This window comes from Adiantum capillus-veneris, chromosome 22, assembly GCF_014529385.1.
Source record: "Adiantum capillus-veneris isolate H3 chromosome 22, ASM1452938v2, whole genome shotgun sequence".
NCBI lineage: Eukaryota > Viridiplantae > Streptophyta > Polypodiopsida > Polypodiales > Pteridaceae > Adiantum > Adiantum capillus-veneris.
In genome coordinates, this window is record NC_140952.1 from 91733387 (window position 1) to 91755120 (window position 21734).

Sequence of the window (21734 nt, forward strand, 5' to 3'; positions counted from 1 at the left end):
CCATGGATATGCTCTCCCATGGTGAATTAGGGATTGGCAAAGGTTGAAGCAATCCAGGTTGCTTCCCTCTATCAAACTCCGTCTTTTGGCATACCATGCATTTTGAAACATACTCTTGTATGCTTGCTTTCATGGCAGGCCAATAGAAATATGTTTCTATCCCTTTTAGGGAAGACTGAATCCCTCTATGCCCTGCATAAGGAGGAGCATGAGATTCATACATTACTTTCTCACGTAGTGAGTTAGTAACGCATAGTCTATTGCCATGAAAAAGATAACCATCTTGTAGGGTAAATGGTTCTTCCTTCTTCCCTAGTGCAAGGGCTGAAATCACATCTCTAAAATCAGGATCGATAGCGTACTCATCTATCATAGAATATAGATCATTGTGAGTTGTTATGGATACCGCATTCACTCTCGATTGTCTTGAGAGTGCATCGGCTACTTGATTATGCTTGCCAGCAATGTGAGCAATATGAAAATGAAATTGCGAAAGGAAATCTTCCCACCTCGTTTGTTTGTCGGAGAGCTTGGTCTACGTCATGAAGTACTTAAGGCTTTGGTGATCCATTCGCAGAATGAAAGGAGTCCCCAATAAACAGTGCTTCCACGAGTCTAGAGCATGTGGAACTGCTAATAGTTCCTTCTCATATATGCCTAGAGCTTGCTCAATAGGGTCGAGCCTTCGACTTTCATAGGCTATGGCGTGCCCTTCTATGGAAATCACCACAAGCGTCCCATTGGACCTCAAATGGTTTTGAGAGATCTGGTAGTGTAAGCACAGGTTGAGAGATAAGCTTCTCTTTAAGATTTTCGAAAGCATTGTTCTCCTTGGTGGACCATATATACCTAACGTTTTTCTTTGTTAGGTCATGTAATGGTCCTGCGCCTTGTGAGAACTTTCCTATGAAGCGTCTATAGTATACACACATACCTATAAAGCTTCTTAGTTCATGCATATTCCTTGGATTAGGCCATCCTTTTATTACCTCTAACTTTGATGGATCCATTTGGATGCCATCCTTGAGAGATAATGTGACCTAAATACTGAATCTCTTGTAAGAAAAATCCACTTTTCTTTCAATTAATATAAAGTTTATTCTCTCGTAAAACTTGAAATACTACCTGGAGGTGTTGCTTATGTTCATCTAATGAATTAGAGTAGATGATTGTATCATCAAAGAACACTCCAGTAAAGGTTCGGTGAGGCTTGAATAGCTTCTCCATCAAGTGGTTAAATGTGGTTGGTGCATTGGTCAATGTGGTTGGTGCATTGGTCAAGCCAAAAGGCATGACAATGTACTCGTAAAGACCAAACGTAGTTCAAAATGTGGTCTTTACAATGTCTTGATCAACTATCCTTAGTTGATGGTAGCCACCTTTTAGGTCAATCCTATTGAAGTCGGTCGATCCCTGTAGCTTATCAAATAGGTCTTCTACCCGTGGAATGGGAAACCTATTCTTGATAGTGATTCTATTTAGTGCTCTATAGTCGACACACATACGATATGTGACGTCTTTCTTTTGCACTAATAATACTGGTGAACAAATTGGAGATGAGCTAGGCCTAACCATGCGTCTCATTAACCAACTCATGAACTTGCCGAATAATCTCCTCTTGTTGAGCTTGAGAGACTCGATAAGGAGGTTTATTAGGCAATGAGCTTCCTGAAAGAAGTTCAATTGCATGGTCGTCATTGCCTCGTTTGGGAGGTAGTTCACAAGGGATATCGTCAATAAAAACATCTTGGAACCCCTTGAGGAAATTGGATAACTCTAATTCCTTTTGATTGTTTATATTTTCTTTTGCTAAAGCATTAGGTTCATTTTGAGAATCTTTAACAAAAATCATGTACACGGAAATAGAGCTCTTTATTGACTTATTGAAAGCTTGCTTATGTACAAGGGGTATGGTACTACCCAACTCCTTAGCATCTATGTACATATCTTTTTTCCCAAACCTAAAGTAGATTTGCCTTTCAGGGAATTTTAACATTGGTAGCCATGCGATCAAACCATGGTGCCTCTAGGATTACATCCTCATGCTTGAGAGGAGAGATGAAGAAATCCTCCTTGTCCACATACTTTTTGTCATGGAGCCTCAATTTTCCAATTAAAGGAGTGACTAAGGCTTCTTGACCCTTGAAAGCACCATCGGCAGGTAGGACATCTCCCATCTCATAGGCTTGGATGCCTAGCTTGGTGGCCAACTCTGTGGATATGAAATTGTGAGTAGAACTAGGGTCAAAGAGAATGAAAGCATCATGTTCTCTTACCTTTCCCCAAGCATGGCATAGAGGAGATCCTTTGTAATGAGCATTCTCTTCTTGAATTTCGACCAAGGTAGCTCTAGGAGGCTCATTACGTGCATTTTTGTGGGGACAAGGATGATAGGCATGCCCTTGTTCCCCGCACTTGAAACAATGGTTATCTTTCTGTTAATGCTCTAGCTCTTCAGTAGAGAGTTTATTTTTGCCTTTATAAACTCCCTTTTCCTTAGCTTTGTTGTTGTTGGTGTTGCCTTTGGGAGACTTTTGGATGTTGTCCTTCCCCTTAGGCTCGTTATGGTCCTTGTTTTCTCTTAGCCCCTTGTTGGAAATTGATTCTTGAAGCCACCATGGTATGGTGTATGACCGCAGATATGGTGTGCGGCCTTTGGGAGTTAACATACTCCGCCATATCCTTAGTTAAATCGGCACAAAATTGTTGATTTTTCTCTCCAAAATCCATATTTTTGAAGACAGTGGCTTTGAGGTGTAAATCCGAAAATTTGTCTACATATTTGTGAATAGATTCGTACGGAGAGAGCTTCAAGCTTCGCCATTCGGTGAGTACTTTGTCTTTGGCATCGGTAGCCAAAAACTGCTTCATGATGGAAGCTCTTAAAGCTTTCCACATTCATGGAGCTTTACCGTTTGCTCGTAGGCTAGACAACCATTGCTTGGTGGACATTTGAAAATGCATGGCTACATGACGTAGCTTAGAGAACTCCGTCAAGCCCTCATCTCCAAACACCGCATCGAATTGTTGGATAAAGGCTAAGACTTTGTCCGTAGCACCAAAAGTGCCATCGAAGGTAAGGAAAGAGGTGTTCTTTCCTCCCTCTTTGAACTTTTTGAGCTTGGACGACCTCTTCCAGGCGGCATAGGATTTTCTATGGCCTCTGCTTTTAGGTGGTTCAAGAGTTGCACCATCACTTTCTTCAGAAGAGGAAGAGTATGAGGAGGATGGAGAAGAGGGTGACCTCTTTCTCGCATTTTTCTTCCCTTGTTCCTCCTTGTCTGCACCATCACTTTCTTCAGAAGAGGAAGAGGATGAGGAAGATGGAGAAGAGGGTGACCTCTTTCTTGCCTTTTTCTTCGCTTGTTTTCTCTCTTCCCTCTTTGAATTATGGTGTAGAGAAGTATGCGATGATCTTCTCCGTTTAGGGGGTGTTGGAGAGCATTTTGCCTGCCGTCTTCGTGGAGCCATCTCCGTTGAGGTGGCAGGAGAATCACTTCTTTCTCGTTCTTTCGGTGGGGGCTCTACCGTTGAAACTTGTGTTCTCTCTCCTTTGAGAGGGAGATGCGTCATAGAGTAGCAAGTTTTTGAGCCCTTCGTACGGATCCTCCTCTTCTTTCCTTATCGGAGAGAGTCCTCTTTTGGAAATCTCACCAGGAGCTTTCCTAGGTACTCTCTCTTTGTGGTGGGGAGTTTGGAGAATACCATGGGTGCCCAATTGCTGTAGCACTTCACCTTGGAGGGATGGGTTGCTCAAGGCTTGTTGAAGCCTATAAACAAGATAGTTTACAAGCATAGGGGCATCAGTAGTTGCTCTTTCATTAGCAAAATCAAAGCTATCAACATTCATTTCGATCTCTTTTCCCTTGTCAACCATACTAGCAAATTTTAGGTGTAAATTTTTACTTGTACTTTGGCACTTCAAGCCCTAGTTGCTACTTCTCTTTACCTTCAAAGATAAGCACTCAAGCATCTATACCGAGGCTCGAATATTATTAATTGCAAGGAATAGAAGAGAGGGTTCAACAAAGCCAAGACAACACCGGTTCCTGCCATTGGATCCTATAAAGCTTAGCCAATCACAAATTAGAAGCATAATTGATAGCCTCGTGACATGTGTCCCCCTTTCCCCTTTTGTGAGAGCTTTAGGTAATTAAATAATTCAATTAAACTCTCATCGGACCTCTTAGTCTTCTGGCCAATAGGAATCAAGCAAGCCATTGGGTTGCTAGATGCTCATTGGACCCCTTGGTAAACTGTCCAATAGTCTTCTAGAGAGCTTAATTTCTATTGGTTCTTTTATCAAGCATTTTTAAATTGATTAGAATAATTTTACTTTAGCCTAATTCTCATTGGTCCACCTCTATGGCCATCCAATAGGATTTGAGGGAGCTTGGGGGCAATTGGCCTAGGAGCCTGACATGTGTCCAATATTCCCTTTGTGTAAAGGGGGAGCTTTGGAGTGTGTGTGTGTGTTTCTCTCTCATCCCCTACTAAAAGGGCTCGCCCCCTCCTTACTAGGGACGTGGGAAGGCTTTTTAGTCTTCCCATGACCATCCAATTTTCCCCTACTTTGGCCTTTGGACAATTGAATAAAAATTAGGAACCTTAGCCTATGGAAGTCTTAATGGAGCCGAACCTTAGTTCTTTTAAGCCCCATTGACTCACATTGCTCTTTTGTAGATTGTCCTTCTTTGGATCTTTATTTTTCCTCCTTTGGATCCCTGCAGAGACCGATCTGGCAGCCTTACCAATATTTTAGCTTTTACTCCCCTGGTACTTCCCCATATTAAATGATTAGTTTAACATGAGAAAATCATTTGGGAGAATTAAATATTAGTTTTTATGACACTAAACACAGAAATTGACATTCGACAAGTTGTTTCCCAACGAAAGCCCCGTGTGCATCGATTAGCTTGTTTTGAGGAGGCTCTACACTTCTAAGGCCTCACACCATATACACAGATTCGCTTGCTCAAAGTGTGTGTAATCAACACTTACATACATCTCGTCCTCTGGTGCGTTCTTCTTTTGCAAGAGCGCAAGCTTCTTTACCACCTCAAGCTTGACGGGTTTGCCGAGACCAGCTTTGAGGAGAGAAAGCTCAGTGCCTCGAGTGCTGTTCCCACGAGCGCTTCCTAGCTCCATCCTAATCCTTACCACAACTCAAGCCTTCAAGACCTTGTACAAAGCTCTAATACCAGTTGTTATGATTGGATGGGTGGATTGATGTAATGAGCTCAAGGTGGTTTGAAGTTTGGAACAACCATAGTTGCACATAGTAGATAGAGAGAGAGAGAGAGAGAGAGAGAGAGAGAGAGAGAGAGAGAGACTCTATAGCCTATAATGTACATGCAATATATTTACAGGATATATGTTATGTCTCATATACAAAAGGAAAACATTTATGTACAAAAGGTTTCATAGCCTATATCCAACAGCTCATATCTCCAAGTGCCTTGTCAAATGGCTACACACATATATGTATTATGTGTCACATCAAAACTTGGACTAGGTGTCGAAGGAGTTCCCATGTCCACCTTTCACCTACCTCCTCATCCCTCTACTGAGCTCGCCCTCCTCCTCCTCCTCAAGGCACAACCACATTGCCCATTAACACGCGGCCTTTGCACCACTGTCCCGCAGGAGAGAGAGAAGAAGAAGAAGAAGAAAATTGTTTTAACATTGTAGGAAACTCTGAGTGAGTGAGTGAGTGAGTGAGAGAGAGAGAGAGAGAGAGAACTTTCCGTGAGTGAGTGAGAGAGAGAGAGAGAGAGAACTTTCCGGCTGTCCTTAGCCTTTTCCATTCAAGCGACCACTCCAGCTTTGATTCCTTACTTTCCCATGTGGCATTGCTGATTGAGTTCAAAGGCCAATTACACAGACGAGTCTACGCCTTGAGCGATTGCGCGAGATGGCTAACGTTGGCAAGAGCAGACCTTCCTCCTTTTTGGAACTGCCCCCTGATTTCTTCGATGGAGCTCATGTTGTTACTTGCGAGGACGACGAGGGATGCTTGCCGAGTCTTGGTGATCGAAGCCATGTTTCGGAGCTTTCTTCTAGACAACTAGACATCGTGCCTCCAAGCTCCTTGAATCGATGGGCATGCAATACCTGCAGTAACCTGGAGTTCTCCTCCCTTGATGAGCAGAGATTTCACTTCAAATCAGACTTCCATCGCTTCAATGTAAACTCTCTCTCTCTCTCTCACACACACACACACACACACACACACACACACGAACAAAAGGTTTCAATAGGAGTGGGGCGTAATGCATGTGCTAGAGAGTTTTGTGCTAGAGAATTCGGTACGTATCTGCAAACTGCTCAAGCTTCAAACAGTCATAACTTTCCCATCGTAGCTCCAATCGACGAGCCGTAAAGATAGACCTGTAGAGCACTTCGAGTATTGCAGTTCTTAGATCATAAACTTTCAATCCTGACAGCTTCAAACATCTCCACTTTTAGCATCAACAACATAGTTTCTTGCCTCTAAAAGCCGTATGTGACATCCATTTAACATTAAGCTAGCTTGTTATTAAGCCCTGATTGTTGTTTAATAAATACATAGCCTTCAAAGAAGCTTAACTTGTATCCCTTCGTTCTTTTTCTCATTGTGGAAGTGGAGCTGTATGATAGTGGTAAAGCTAAAGTATGGTATGACGCATTGGAAAGCGAACCGAGGCAGACATGGCCGGCTCTACAGGCACGGTTCTTACACAATTTTCGCAAAGAAGCGTCTCCAATCGAGATGGATGCGAAGTGTAAAGCTCTCAAGCAAGATATAAGAACCGATTTCAATTTGTTTGTAGATCGTTTTGAAGCATGTTGTGTAGAATTAGCGGCAGCGATGCAGTTGGCTAATGGAAACTATTACAAGCTGGACAAATTCATGGCGCACCTACATCCTAAAGTTAGAGAAAAGGTTAATTTTGAAAGCCGAGAAAACTATAACGGTGCAGTGACGATTGCACAATCAAAGAGCAGGAAAATGAAGAAGAAGATTGAGCAAAGTGCAATAGGCTACAAGGCGGTGGTTCCTACCTAACTGTAGAGATTCTCAGAAACTCTCCACGAGGAGAATCATGGTAACAAGGGTGTAGCTGTTGTATCGCAAAACTAAGTGCGGACGGTCCAAGTTCTGTCTGAGCAGATGCAAGAATTGAGGCTAAGTGTGATGGACAGGGGACAACCAAGAGAAGCAAAAGGGAGGGCGAGACCATTGCCTGGCCAATGTTACAAATATGGAGAAGAGGGTCATTATGCACCGGATTGTCCTCACGTGCCAAGAGAAAGAGGAGGCATGTACCTGCTATTTGGCAGAGGCAGAGGGCAAGGGTAGTTCAATGCCAGAGGAAGCAGACAGTTGCAAATTTAGTGCAGACGGCCCCTTGGTGAGATCCCTAGGGTGAATATTATTGGAGTGGATAATCAGGAGGTTGAGGTCTTGGCCAACAAAAAGGCAAGAGCTGAAAGGGAAAGAGAGACTGAAAGGGAAACTAGAGCTCGCAAGGGTAAAGAGAAAGTGTACGAGGGCAAAGTGCAGCTTGATGTCACGATTGTGACGTATTCTTTATCTTTGTTATTACATTATTACACTCTTCTTGATTCATCACAAATGCAGATACTAAGTGTGACTAACCTAGGAGGACCCATGTTCTCGAATGGTCACAACCCTTCGCTCTAAAGTCATGCCTTTTCACCAACAACCACACTCCTTCGACGACTAGTCATGCCCCTCAACCAATGGTTGCGACTCTTCATCGAATGGATGTGTCTATTCGCGTAAAGACACGTGTATTTGTCTAAAGGAGTGTCTCTTCGTGAAGAGTCATACCTTTTCATTTGTGACTCTTCGTCTCCTATATGAGGAGCCTATTGTAATACATTTCAAGCAATCAATGAATGAAACACAGACTTCAGAGTCTTCTGAGTCAAGTTCAAGTTTCTTAAGTCATAATCATGAGTTTAAGTACTTAATTAAGGATTAGTACCTAGAATCCTTACGGTGGTATCAGAGGAAATTTTCCCCGGGACCCGAAGGTTGTGAGCCTCTTACCCTCGCTGCTACCCTCTTCCCCCTTTCTCGGAGTTGCATGGAAGCTGAAGAAAGGTGGTGCATGTGCATACACGCATACGTGTATGAGGTAACATGAATACCCCTTCTTGCGAACAGGCACACAACAGGCAGCATACATGTGCGTGTTGAGAATTATTGTTGGAGCTCTCGAGCCGCACCTCTTCATCGGCAACTTTCCATCGGGTTGTGCCTCTTCATAGCCGGGTGGTACCTCTCCATAGTGGCTCTTCACCGGTTGCCCTGTCCTTCTTGAAGGTACCGCTCCGTCGTGCCTCTTCATTGCTGCCCCACCTCTTCACCTATTGGCTGCCCTTTCATGGCACCCCTTGGGGGGCAGACTTTCCCCTGCATGAAGAGGTGCACACCCCTTCCCAAGGATCCCACCCCTTCCATAAGCGACATCTTTTCCACACGCTGGACTAATGAAATTGTTGGGTTGAGTCACTGGTTGAATTTGAACTTTGCATTGGCAACTCTTCGCTGGCTGGCTTTTTACGCTAATGCAATTCTTGCTGAATTGTTTTACGCACCAGGCCAGCACCACGTCATTAAACTTATTTAAAAGTCTCAAAATTTTTATGCTTAAGTTGCTGCCCAAACTTGGTTGGCCTGCCCCAAATTTACTCACGAGTGGACAACTTAATTCCCCAAACCAGCCAGCAACGTAAAAGAAACCCAAACGATGTCAAAATCTCACACTGCCCCACCTTTCCCCCGCTCTGGCGCTGGCCCTCTAGTTGCCCTCTGTGCGCTATCGGAACCACACCCATGGCAATTGATGAGTTCGAGATACCTATCCCATATCTCTCGTACGTAGACGAGGTTCAAGACGGAGATTTTGCCAACAAATTGCACGCAAGATTCTCCTACCCCAGAGTTAAAACCTGTTCCAGGAGGGTATCTGTGTCAGATTTACCCATTCTCGAAGTATTGGAATTCGCTGAGCAATCAGCATGGCTCGATCACAAGGTGGCAACGACCATATTATGTTCGAGGACCCGATAGCAATTCTCAAAGAGCAGATGGCCGCACTTTTCACAAGCCTCACATCAATTCAGACTCGCCTGGAGCAGTTGCAGATGCAAACCTCTGAACTGAGCAAAGAGAACTAGACACAAAGTATCGTCATGCAAGCAACAAAAGTCTCAACATGAATATTCTTGGAAATGCTATAGTTTTAAGCAACCAACTTCTTATTGGAATCGTCAGCACCAGAAGCAGCAATATGAAGCTTCCAAAGGATCATCATTGATATCAAGATGGGCTTACTTAGTGGCACATATCCGACCCTAGTCGAGTACTCGGTCGTGAATGCCGCGACGCTGGACAAGTTTCCCCTTGCGAGCCATGCCCTAAATTTAAGTCTTTCTTGTCTGATGGTGGTAAAGTCGAAGATTTATTGATTCTTTCCTTGTGCAAGAGGATCTTTCAGAGATCTAAGAGGCAACAACTCCCTTGAGGCTTGACCTCCCCCTTCTCAATTGGAAGCCTTAATACCCGCTGAAACAGCTGAAGATTCAGAAGATTCTGGTCGTTGTGTGACAATTAACAGGCGCGTAACCCTTTCTTCGGCCATGATCCAGGCAAGAAAATTCGCCTCGTCACTGCCCTTGCAGAATAAAGTCTTTGTCTCTAAACAGATACCAAATGCTATGGTGAGTGACAATTTTTCAAACTTGAAGACTCCATTACTTGCCTTCATTGATGCAAAGGATAATATGCAAAATCTTGCAGCACGACTTCGATCGCTGCAATTGAATCTTTGGTCACAACTTGTCTATTGATAAACCTCTACAGATGGATATACCTTCAAACACTACTCTGTCTGAGTCTACGATATCCCTTCAGGAGGATTTTACTGTTCAAGATAAACCAAAGGAATACCTGCAAATTTCCAACAAGTTGGCATCACTCAACAGAAAACTCAAGTCAGTTTACCAATAATTTCACTCGAAGTAGATAAAGATTCAATCTTTTATTGGACAAAGCTCGAAGTTACAAATAACTTCGACAAAAACACTAATCAAGTTGCAGAAGTGATAGTGATACTTTTGACAAAGATGAGACAAGTTGCAGATATGATCAGTTTTCAGTTTGGCAAAATATTCATGATCAATAACAATGCCATGACATGGGACTTAACAATTAGAGCTTTGGATGCAGGAGCAGACAAAATACATTTCCTTCTTACGGAGTTTTTACAACTACCCTGGGTTTTATTTTAAATGGGATGGAATGTCACGATTGTGACGTATTCTTTATCTTTGTTATTACATTATTACACTCTTCTTGATTCATTACAGATACAGATGCTAAGTGTGACTAATCCAGGAGGACCCCTGCTCTCGAATGGTCACAACCCTTTGCTCTAAAGTCATGCCTCTTTGTAACAGACTTGGACACTCCAAGTCAAGAATCAACCGCGACAGCACCAAATAACCACTTCAAAACAATTCACAGATCACAATAGATTTGCACTGGCCCGGCGGAGTTCCGTGCCTAGAGATAGTGGCCCCAAAGACTGGCGCCCCTTTCGGTATTTCTTTTTATATTAATTAGATCAAAGTACAAGAGAGTGGCTAGGGTTTCACTCTTAGACTCTGCGTTCCTTTCGGTATTTCTTTTTATATTGATCAGATCAAAGTACAAGAGTGGCTAGGGTTTCACTCTCAGACTCTGCGTCCAGATGCCCTGAGAAGTGAGGCCCTCACCACTAATTTAAAGGTTACAAGGGATGCCCAAAAGCAGAGCCCCAAAAGCTTCAAATCAAAAGCAATTGCTCTCTCTCTCTCTCTCTCTCTCTCTCTCTCTCTCTCTCTCTCTCTCTCTCACAGAGAGTCAAAACTTGAAAGCAAAAGCATTCTCTCTCTCTTTCTCATATTGTAGAGAAAAAGCAAAATTTGCGTCGCTCATCATTTTCATTTTTTTTTTTTTATAAATAATTTATTTATAATAGCCTCCGCGATTTCCGGAAATTAGATTAGGGTTTGCAGGAATTAGGGTTTCTGCTGTCCGTAGCCACGTCATCACTTTGTGACTTACCCCCCTCTTGAAAGCATTGTAATCGACCGCGATTACGCCTGCAAAACCGACAAAAGCCATAAACCGTCTTAGCAGACACTGACTGTTAGTACCTACGTACTAGGAACACACATCTAGCACATGTACAAAATCGACAGTCACATCACACGACATCACAGGACATCACATGACATTCAACATTCATTCGGATCTTAGACCGTGATTTATCGGCAATGTAGCTAGCAATCACATCTAGGTCCAATCGAGACCTTATCGATGTCCGATTGACTAACCCCTATTGCAACCATGTCTATTCGAGATCAATCAGACCAAAATGCTGGAGTCATTTCGTCTATCAGTTCCTGCACTCACAAGAAGTCAAGAACAAATCAGTATCATTATCGGGAATTCCATTTCATAAAGTCATCCAGCAGAATACTATCAGCTCTCAGTATCCCTGAAGCTCAAAGAGACATCAATGACTTTAGTATCAAAATCAAGGCATCCGTTGACAAAGGAGTGGAGTAACTCCCCTCTTGTGCATCCCACTGCACCAGATCTCCGGCCAAGCTGAATTTCTGGGTTCCGTTTGGAGTAGACTATGCTAAACCAAAACATCGAGGTAAAGTTTCACAATCGGAGGAGTATCTGCTAGGTCCTCCTCCTCCATCCACTTCGCATCAAATGCAGGAAAGCTCTTGAACTTAACCAAGAACCGCCTTCGGACTTTACCTTTCTTCGTATCATTATGTGCCAAAATCTGTTCAGGAACAAGGATCTACTCGTTTTCTTCCACTTCGGGTTGCTCATCAGGCTTCCCATCATCAGGCACATCACCCTTAACAGGTTTCAAGAGACTCACATGCAATGCATTGTGAATCCTCCAAGTATCAGGCAGTTTCAATCGGAAGGAGACATCATTTATCTTGTCAGTGATGTGGAAAGGTCCGTAGTATCGCATACTAAGCTTTGGAAAAAGCCTCTCGTGTCCCTTTTTCTTTCGTAGGCGTGCCTTCTCAAAACATAAGAGCACCCAATCATCCTCCTTCAATTTCAAGTCGCGGCAATGGCGATCCGCTGCCTTTTTCTGTCGTTCTTGAGACTCCTGCAAAGTCTCGCGAACCTTGGCAAAAGCCGTATCCAAATCTCGCGAATATTCATCCGCTTCAAATATCTAATCTTTCGTGCTTAGGAAGGATGGAACCTTCGCAACACTTTCAACAATCTCACATGGCGTCTTCCCCGTCGAAGAGTGTATCGTGTTATTGTAGGCAAATTCCACCAAAGGTAAGTTCTTTTCCCATTGAGTCTTCTGACCCGAGATACAAGACTTCAATAAATCTAAAATCACTGAATTGGCAATCTCAAATTGCACGTCAGTCTGTAAGTGGAACAATGACGAGAACTGCAACCGCGTGCCAATGTTCTCCCAAATTGCCTTCCAAAACAAACTCATAAATCTGGGGTCTCTGTCTGAGACAATCGTCTCAGACGTGCCATGTTATTGGAAAATCATCGTGATCATTCTGTGTTCTCGGGAGATAAAAAATGAACTCCATTTCAATATTTTCCCAGGGGCGGGTGGGTATAGGTAAAGGCTGTAACAATTCCTGTGACTTATGCTTGTCAAACTTGACCTTCTGGCATACTGCGCACAAACTCTTCCACATCCTTTTTGAGTCTCGACCAAAAGAAGTATCTCTCTACTCCTTCATGGTGGTAGCAATGCCGCGGTGACTCGTAAAAGGTGGACAGTGGCATTCAGTCATAACCTTTTCCCTCAACGGTTGTGTAACGCACAACATAGTCTTTTTCATCAAGTAGCCTTCCGGAAGGGAGTATCCAGCTATTGTCTCCCCATCCCGTATTCCTGTGAAAATATCTGCAAAATTTGTATCTGTGGCATACTGATCGACCATATCCTCGAAGCTCCTATGATGTATCACGGAAATAGCCAGAACCAATGGTTTTCGAAACAAAGCATCTGCCACCACATTCTTTTGTCCTTGCACATGAACAATTTGGAAGTGGAACTGTGACAAGATGTTCGCCCACCGCATCCGCTTTTCCGAAAGCTGCTTCTGTGACGAGAAGTAGCGCAAACTCTGATGTTTTGTAAAGACAGTAAAATCCGCTCCGAGTAGGTAGTGCCGCCACTGAGTAAGAGCATGGATCACTGCCAAAAGCTCTTTCTCATATATCTGTGCTGTCATCTCCGGCCTAGAGAACAATCGGCTCTCGTAAGCAATGACATGGCCTTCTTGCATCAAGAATGCACCCAGACTACGACCACAAGCATCACAAAATACTTCAAATGACTTCTGCAAGTCCGGCAAAGTCAAATCTGGTCTTGTAGTCAATTTCTCTTTCAATGTCTGAAAGGCAGTCACCTCTGTGGGTCCCCACGAGAAAGGTACTCCTTTCTGTGTCAAGATATGCAAAGGGGAAGCAACCTCTGCAAACTTTCATATGAACCGCCTGTAGTACGAACACAGTCCCAAGAAGCTTCTAACTTCATGGACATTCCTCAATTGAGGCCAATCACGGATAGTCTTTATCTTGGTCGGATCCATTTGCACTCTTGCTGCTGACACAATGTGTCCCAAAAAGTGTATCTCTGGTAGGAAAAATTCACTTTTCTTTGCATTAATCACTAACTTGTGATCTCGTAATGCTTGAAAGACCTGAAGAAAATGATCTCTGTGTTTTGCCTCATTCTTGGAGAAAACAATGATGTCGTCAAAGAAAGTGCCAACAAATAGCCTGTACTCTAGAAAAATCCAGTCCATCATCCGGTTAAATGTTGCAGGAGCATTGGTTAAGCCAAAAAGGCACCACCAAAAACTCAAATAACCCAAAAGTCGTTCGAAAAGCTGTCTTGTAGACATCTCCTGGCGCTATCCTGATCTGATGATATCCACTCTTCAAGTCAATCCTGCTAAAGCACGAGGATCCCTGTAACCTGTCGAGTATATCATCGATCCTAGGAATCGGAAATCTGTTCTTGATGGTGATTTTGTTGAGAGTGCTATAATCGATGCACATTCTCCAAGATCCGTCTTTCTTCAAAACCAACAACACTGGAGAGCAATACGGTGAAGTACTAGGTTGGACAAGACCCTTTTCCAAGAGGTCTTTCACTGGGTTCATAATCTTTTCATTCTGTACTCGGCTCACACGGTAAGGTGGCCGATTCGGTGGCGTGCTTCCAGGTATCAGATCAATGGTTTGATCTTCAGGCCCTCTGAAAAGCAATCGGCATGAGTGTGGAAAAAAAAATCTTGGCGTTCTTTTGATCAGGTCAAAACATATTCAACCTTTATCCATCGTTCAGTTCTCTCCCAAAAGAATGAGTAAGAAATTGAAGTTCATCAAGTACAATCTCTAAGCCCTTCGTTTATCAAAGTCGCTTTCTCGGCCCGGTAGTCAACCACGGCGTAGTTCTTGTGGTACCAAGGGATCCTGAGTAGAACGTCACTCGTGTGCCCTGAACACCCCTGTCATTGCAAACGAAGTTTGCCAATGCTCGGTGTAATGGCAACATCCCATCCGGATGCCAGTCGAACTACGTCCGCCTGTGGCGTCAGTCTGTCGGGCGTAATTCCAAATCGAGCCGCCAATTCCAAGTGAAAAGAAGTTGGCCTTGGCTCCTTCAAAAGAGCTTCTTGATCCTTAACTTTGCCCCAAAAGCGGAAAAGTTTGTACTTTCATCCATTAGATTCGGTGCAGGTCCCAGGCCATGTGGTATCGGTTCTGTTTTTGTATCTGCCTTTTCTGCCACGTTCCTCAGCTGCTCTCGAACTCTCAGGCCTGTCGTTGTCTTTATCATTCTGTTCTATCTGTGCCTTTTTAGGGCACTTCGCGGAGATATGTCCATGTTCCCCGCATCCAAAGCACTTCCCCTCTCTGATGAAGCGAGCTCTCTCCTCAGGAGCAAGCTTGGGTCGTGCATCCTTTTTCTCTGGGTTGCTCTTTTTCTTTCTACTGTCATTCCAAGAAGTTTGTTCAGCTCGTTGTGTCATGGCCTTATCTGTGGGGTAGGTCAAACTGCCAGAGTGAATGGCAAAGCCCCGCTTCGCATGACTCATCAACTCCTGAATAGAAGCTGACTTCTGTTCCAAGCAGTGATCTCGGATCTCTGTAGGTAGACCCAAGGTAAACCGCTCAAATCTTTTCTCTGAATGAGATCTTCTTGAATGAAGAGGCGGGTAGAAAAGAGCTCCAGAATCTTTCACAATAAGCATTGATTGTATCTTTCTTGGTCATCCGAAGATGGTTCCAAGCAGCTCGTACATCTCGTTCATATTCTTGCGTCAACCAAGAAGAAAAAAATAGCTTCTTAAATTTCAGCCATTTAACTGGCGTAGTCTTGTTTAAAAGAAGCGTGGACCACCAAGTACGAGCATTCCCCTTAAAGTAAGAGGCAGCTCTCTGAATCTTGGAGTGCTCTGAATAGCGTCCTCCCGCGAAAGCGATGTCAAACTGCTGCATAAAAGACAAAGCCTTTGAAGCATCTGAGTATCCTGAAAAAGTATCAAACTTGATCGAGTGGCCACCTTCCTTAAACTCTCTAACTTTCTTGCTTTTATCTTCAAGAAAGTCAGATTGGTTAGCTTTGTAAAAAAAAAATCTTCTTATTCGCATAAAAGTTTCCATCATCAGAACTGAGCTGTCTGTAGACAAGTCCTCAGTAGAACTGTCAGTCTTTGGGCGAGATTTAGTCTTCTTTGCCTTTTTCTTGCCCTTTTCGAAGCTTTGTTTCTTGCTTTGCTTTTTACTTTTTCTGTCTTCTTCGCTCGAATCTGAAGAGCTAGAAGAACTGTCAAAAGAAGAAGAAGAAGAAGAAGAACCGGGTACTCCTTCAAATTGAACACGCTTCTTCTGTTTCTTTGCCTTGTCAAAAGTCGACCGACAACCCAAATATCCCAGGAAGTCAGTGCCTTGCTTCTGCTTTTTGCTGTGCTTTTTGTCTTTCTTTTGCACGTCGAAAAGCTGAGCAATCCCAACCACGTTCTCCAGTTCCTTCTCCGTATATTTCTTGGAGGCAGAAGGTTTCTTGAGAGCGGGTTTCGGGAGTGGTGTTGTGGTTCTCTGCCACTCCGTCTGTACCTCTTCCAAAGAGGTCTGGTTCATATATTTTGCCATCTTCGGGTCCTTGGCAAAATTGAGCATCATCTTTGTTGCATCACCAATCAATTGACGACGCTCCATCTCTTGCTGCTCCGCCTGAGTAGGCCTAGGTGGGCCATACTCTGTGCCGGATCTTCGTTGTGATCCCTGCCCGCATCTCCAGATGCAGAGGGAGTCGACTGATCATTGCCTGAAGTCATAGGTGCTGCGGAAAAAAATTTCGGGGATCGGATTTCCCGTAGAAGAGAAATCGGCCGTGCTCTGATACCACTGTAACAGACTTGGACACTCCAAGTCAAGAATCAACCGCGACAGCACCAAATAACCACTTCAAAACAATTCACAGATCACAATAGATTTGCACTGGCCCGGCGGAGTTCCGTGCCTAGAGATATTGGCCCCAAAGACTGGCGCCCCTTTCGGTATTTCTTTTTATATTAATCAGATCAAAGTACAAGGGAGTGGCTAGGGTTTCACTCTTAGACTCTGCGTCCAGATGCCCTGAGAAGTGAGGCCCTCACCACTAATTTAAAGGTTACAAGGGATGCCCAAAAGCAGAGCCCCAAAAGCTTCAAATCAAAAGCAATTGCTCTCTCTCTCTCACAGAGAGTCAAAACTTGAAAGCAAAAGCATTCTCTCTCTCTTTCTCATATTGTAGAGAAAAAGCAAAATTTGCGTCGCTCATCATTTTCAATTTTTTTTAATTTTTATTTTTTAATAGCCTCTGCAATTTTCAGAAATTAGGGTTTGCAGGAATTTTAGGGTTTCTGGCAGAAATTAGGGTTTCTGCTGTCCGTAGCCACGTCATCACTTTGTGACACTCTTCACCAACAGCCACATTCCTTTGATGACTAGTCATGCCCCTTCAACCAATGGTTCCAGCTCTTCATCGAATGGATGTGTCTATTTGCTTAAAGACATGTCTATTTGCCTAAAGGATGTGTCTCTTTGTGAAGGGTCATACCTTTTCATTTGTGACTCTTCGTCTCCTATATAAGGAGTCTATTGTAATACATTTCAAGCAATCAATGAATCAAACACAGAGTCTTCTGAGTCAAGTTCAAGTTTCTTAAGTCTTAATCATGAGTTTAAGTACTTAATTAAGGATTAGTACCTAGAATCCTTACACCTGAGACCAACAAGAGGAGGAGGCGCTGCAAGATCAAGCAAGCAGATTTTCAGTTAGGACACGGCTACCCCGAGTATGATTTGGTAAGTGATGTGCAAAGTCAAAAAGCTAATATTACATTTGGACAATTGTTAGCTTTGAACACCAAGCTGAGGAGACAATGGTCCACGAGTGTTGCACAAGCCTACCAAGAGCTAAGGGCAATGTGCAGGTAGTGCAGAATACAGAGTTATCAGGGAACGCTCTTTTGAGGCCTTGGGAACACCGGAACGGCGTTTTGACCGGTCGGAGGGACTTGGAACGCTTGTCCGTTCCGGCAGGCAAGCTGTGACCGGAATGGCAAGGCAGGAACGGACCGGAACGGCTCCAACGGCAGTTTTTTAAGTTTTAAAAAAGTGGTTGTTTGGGGCAGCTTGTTAGGTGCAGCGGAATGATTGTTGCTCTTTGCTCAAGATGAGTGATCCATAGTGTGCTCAAGGTTCCTTTTAGTTCTTATGGAAGGGAAGCCTTCCGTTCTTAATGGAGAGTGCTGTGGTCACAAACAAAGTGAGTGGACACTGTGCGTGCAAGTGAATGAGACTGAGAGAAAGAGAGAAGAGAGATACGACACCCGAGAGGTAGTAAAACCCTCCTCCGAAGGCCCCACTCTCGTCGGCGAGAGTGGTCTACTTATGATTGCACAAACTGGTACAATGGGAATGCATGGAACTGATGCAAGTCTAGGCTATGTCGGTGATGACGACGGTGACGACGAGACCGACCTAAGGGCTGAAATCTGCAATCTTTTATCTGCTGTCCAAAAACGCTATGGGCTGAAATCTGAGGTTCTTTCCCGGGCTGAATCTGCCACACTTTAGGTGAAAATTGCTGGTCTTTATCTGCTGATGAAAACCAAAAACGCCAGGGAATCTGATGATAAAAAACGCTAGCAATTGTGGTCCTTGCAAAACGCTAGGTGCTGGGTACTGTTGGCGATGCAGATCTGATGCAAAAACGCCAGGCTGGGGATGCTGTGCAAAAACGCTAGGCGAGGGAATCTGTTGCTCAGAGGGGAAAGTCCACCAAGGTTCTTGTGAGAAGTTGCTTGCTGAGCTTGGCTTCTGTTGCCTCTTCTGCCAAGTAGTGCTAGCTTTGGTTTGCTTATCTATTTTCTTACCTAATTGCCCTACCTACTTTTGGTGGGAAGTCACTTAAATTAATAAGTGAAAAATGCCAAAAATAGGTAAAATAGGCTAAATGCATCGGAAAATTCCTTGAAGGATTCTGATGGGAATGCTTATGATCATACTGTGTGCAACCAGAGTATATGCATCTACACTAAGTGACTGGGCATGCACGGTCTACGAATAGACTCACGAAAGTGCCAGATCACTTCTAATCTAGACTGACTGGACTGCCTGAACCTTGATCATGCTGTAGCTTGTCCACGGACACATAGGGTTGGTTGTGTCACGTGACATCCCCTCCTTTTCAAAGTGAGGTATTGGTACCGAACTCTATGGCGTTGAGGGAGATCGCCAATAGCATTCAGAATCCTGGAAGGGACTCTTCGCCGGCCCACTCTGCTGTGGGGGTCGTACGGTACTTGAACTTCATAAAGGTCTGCAATGCCTTCTTCTTTGGGCCGCACCGAAAGCGACACAAAGTCTGTTGTGGCTTCTTCCATGCCTCTACTTCGTCTAGAGTCATGCTTCTTTCTTCTTCAAGAATCTCCATGGCTGAAAATTCCTGAAACCACTTCCAACACAAAAACATGAACATACCCATTCCATGTAAAGTGAGTGGAAAAAATCTTGTCTTTCTAAAAGACTGTGCATGCAATGTAGATGAACAAATAGACGGAGTGCCAAACCGTTCATCACATACACGCAAACAATGAGATCAAATCTTTCTTTTCTGATCTAAATCAATCAATTGTGGCAATTCACAATGGAAATGCCCATGCTTGGTGCTCATACTTTCATGTGCTCGTTCTACGAATGTGTCATGCAAAGGAAGAGACATGGAATGGGACTTCCTTACATACATACTTTTCAGCTTTTCATGAAAAATCCGCATACATTCGTGCTCATCCATGAGAGAAACGTGCTCAACATACAATATGTCATGCCTAGGAAAAGAGATCACATAAAGATACTGACTAAAATACAGGAAACGGTCACGAATGAAACATTCGAACAATGCGTGTGTATCAATCATGCGAACACATACTACTTCCTGTGAGGGTTCGTTGGACCTAGGCTCGAGAGCCAAGATCGGTTCTTCGGGATCTATCGAATCTTCTTGTGGGGGATTTGTGGACCTCGACTCGAAAGCCAAGATCAATTCTTCGTGATTGATCGAACCTGTAACGATGTTAGCTTCGCTAGAAAAAGCATCCACTAACACATCATCTTTGTGAACAATCACATCATCTTCATGCAACTCATCATGCTTGTGAGAAATCACATCTTGATCATGCAAATCATCATGCTCGTGAGAAATCACATCTTGATCATGCAAATCATCATGCTTGTGATTGTCAATCAAATCATCATGCTCATCATTGTCAATCAAATCATCATGCTTCTCATAATCATGCAAATCCTGTGTGTCATGCTTTGGAGAAGAAGAGACTGAGAGAGTCTCCTTCTCTTGATTCTCTTCAATCGGCGCCTGCACATTAGAGAATAGTAGGACAAACTCTTGCATGCGTTGATCTATCTGCGCTTCACGCTCTAACCGTCTTTCTTGGCGCTCGCGAGCCAATTCGGCTAGTCTTTCTGTGGACTAGCGATCCAATTCTGCGTTTCTTTCTGTGGCTGCCAAGCGTGCTTGCTCGCACTCACGCTCTATGGCTGCCATTCTTTCTTCGTGCCACACTTCTCGTTGTCTACCTTGTCGTACCATCATGTCCATCATTGTCTTGCACCAAGCTTCCATAGGATCTGGTGCAATCCTTGGCGTAGATGGGGAAGGGTGAGGGTTGGAAAAACCTCCTGGTGGGGAAAATTCTTCTTCGCCTCTCTCATGCTCATCACCTCCAAGCGAAGTATCCATTCCGCTTCGAGTGATGACCATTCTGAAGTCGTGGGTTCTTGTGGGTTCTTGGTTCTTGGGTTCACGAGGAACTTGGGTTCTTGGGGGTCTTGGGTTCTTAAGTTCACGAGGAACTTGGGTTCTTGGGTTCTTGAGGGTCTTGAGGTTCTTGAGGTTCTTGAGAATTTCTTTCGCTTGCAAACCGTGTTTGAGAAGGATCTTCTCTTCACCCGAGTTCTACTCTTTTCCGCGGGCGCACCCCTTGGTGGCCTTGCGCTCACACCAAGGTTGCTTTTTCCCACCTCACGTTTATTGGCCGGCCGCCAAGTGCACGGTCCGCTCTCAATGAGTGCAAAGAGACACAAGGGGAGGTTGGACAAGCCCTTCTTTCTTGGGATTCTTGTCACTCTTCAAAAACACGATTAGGATCGACAAGCCCAAGCGAACTTGGGTTCGTGCGACCGCAACACGCAAAAAAATTCTTGTGATTCTTGTGGTTCTTTCCTTGATACAGAACACTGCCAAAGCTCTGATACCAATGTTAGGTGCAGCAGAATGATTGTTGCGCTTTGCTCAAGATGAGTGATCCATAGTGTGCTCAAGGTTCCTTTTAGTTCTTATGGAAGGGAGAGCCTTCCGTTCTTAATGGACAGTGCTGTGGTCACAAGCAAAGTGAGTGGACATTGTGCGTGTAAGTGAATGAGACTGAGAGAAAGAGAGAAGAGAGATACGACACCCGAGAGGTTGTAAAACCCTCCTCCGAAGGCCCCACTCTCGTCGGCGAGAGTGGTCTACTTATGATTGCACAAACTGGTACAATGGGAATGCATGGAACTGATGCAAGTCTAGGCTATGTCGGTGATGACGACGGTGACGACGAGACCGACCTAAGGGCTGAAATATGCAATCTTTTATCTGCTGTCCAAAAACGCTATGGGCTGAAATCTGAGGTTCTTTCCTGGGCTGAATCTGCCACACTTTAGGTGAAAATTGCCAATCTTTATCTGCTGCTGAAAACCAAAATCGCCAGGGAATCTGATGATAAAAAACACTAGCAATTGTGGTCCTTGCAAAAACGCTAGGTGCTGGGTACTGTTGGCGATGCAGATCTGATGCAAAAACGCCAGACTGGGGATACTGTGCAAAAACGCTAGGCGAGGGAATCTGTTGCTCGGAGGGGAAAGTCCACCAAGGTTCTTGTGAGAAGTTGCCTGCTGAGCTTGGCTCCTGTTGCCTCTTCTGCCAAGTAGTGCTAGCTTTGGTTTGCTTATATATTTTCTTACCCAAATTGCCCTACCTACTTTTGTTGGGAAGTCACTTAAATTAATAAATGAAAAATGCCAAAAATAGGTAAAA

The 21734-nt window shown here is 44.0% G+C and overlaps 1 protein-coding gene across 1 annotated transcript in view; it reads left to right on the forward strand.

Moving 5' to 3' along the window:
- Window positions 1-5803: 5803 nt before the first annotated feature.
- The window catches only part of LOC147429792 (zinc finger protein-like protein), a 141997-nt gene continuing 126066 nt past the window's right edge, over window positions 5804-21734 (forward strand). The window contains exon 1 of the mRNA XM_086496024.1: window positions 5804-6187. Coding sequence (XP_086352150.1) covers window positions 5915-6187 — 273 coding nt within the window. The 5' untranslated portion in view covers window positions 5804-5914. The remainder of the gene's footprint in view (window positions 6188-21734) is intronic.